The sequence below is a fragment of the Octopus bimaculoides genome, chromosome 20 (assembly GCF_001194135.2).
Source record: "Octopus bimaculoides isolate UCB-OBI-ISO-001 chromosome 20, ASM119413v2, whole genome shotgun sequence".
NCBI lineage: Eukaryota > Metazoa > Mollusca > Cephalopoda > Octopoda > Octopodidae > Octopus > Octopus bimaculoides.
Genome location: NC_069000.1, coordinates 10,597,142 through 10,598,049, shown reverse-complemented (window position 1 = coordinate 10,598,049; position 908 = coordinate 10,597,142). Strand labels below are relative to the sequence as shown.

Genomic DNA, 908 nt, shown 5'->3' with positions numbered 1-908 from the left:
TATATATAAATATAAACATAAATATATACATACATACATATATATAGATAGATAGATTTAGATATAGATATAGACATAAATATAGATAAAGACAAAGACATATATAAATGTATATATACAAATATACACACACAAACATATATGTATATATATATATATATATATATATATATATATAAACACACACACACCCACATGTATGCATAGTTATATTTAAATATATGTAAAGAAATATATATATATAAATTTATATAAATATATATATGTGTGTGTGTATGTGCATACACACACACACATATTTTGGCATCCTCCAGGAAATAAAGACCACAGCAGGTGGACCAATTTATTCAATGAAAACCATCATAATTGCGCATAAATCTATTATCTGAAGTACAACATAATGTGTATCTTATTTGTAACAGACACAAACATTTCCTTTTTTTCATACTTTATAAAATATTACTCATGTGCGAATGTAAAAGGAAACTCCGAAAAAGGAAATAACATTATACAATTCCAGACATAACAACGAGATCGTTATGTTTTTAATATATCATCATTCATTTTGTTTGTTTGACATCTGTTTTTGCATGCTAGTATGGAGTTAAACAAGGAGTTATTTCAAGCAGGATTAGCACAACAAAATGCTCTACCTTTCACCAACACTTTATATGTAAAGGTATCTTGTTTTTCTTTTTTAGTGCATAGGAATTTGAATGCACAGAGCTGGAGGAGAATTTGCTGATGAGAAATATCGACAAACGTCACCAGTTGTAGCCCTGGTACAAATTTTCTGTTTGTTGTGTTAAATTTTTGAAATATATATACATATGTATCTCTCTCTCTTTCTCTCTCTCTCTCTCTCTCTTTCTCTCTCTCTCTCTCTCTCTCTCTCTCTCTCTCTCTCT

General features: G+C 28.3%; 1 protein-coding gene across 2 annotated transcripts in view; it reads left to right on the top strand.

Annotated features, from left to right (window-relative positions):
* Positions 1-512: 512 nt before the first annotated feature.
* The window catches only part of LOC128250334 (uncharacterized), a 29,284-nt gene continuing 28,888 nt past the window's right edge, over positions 513-908 (top strand). For both annotated transcript variants that reach the window (XR_008266361.1, XM_052975140.1), the window contains exon 1: positions 513-782. Coding sequence is in view for 1 of the 2 variants with exons in the window: in XM_052975140.1 (XP_052831100.1) it covers positions 717-782 (66 nt within the window). In the remaining variant the exon portion in view is untranslated. The remainder of the gene's footprint in view (positions 783-908) is intronic.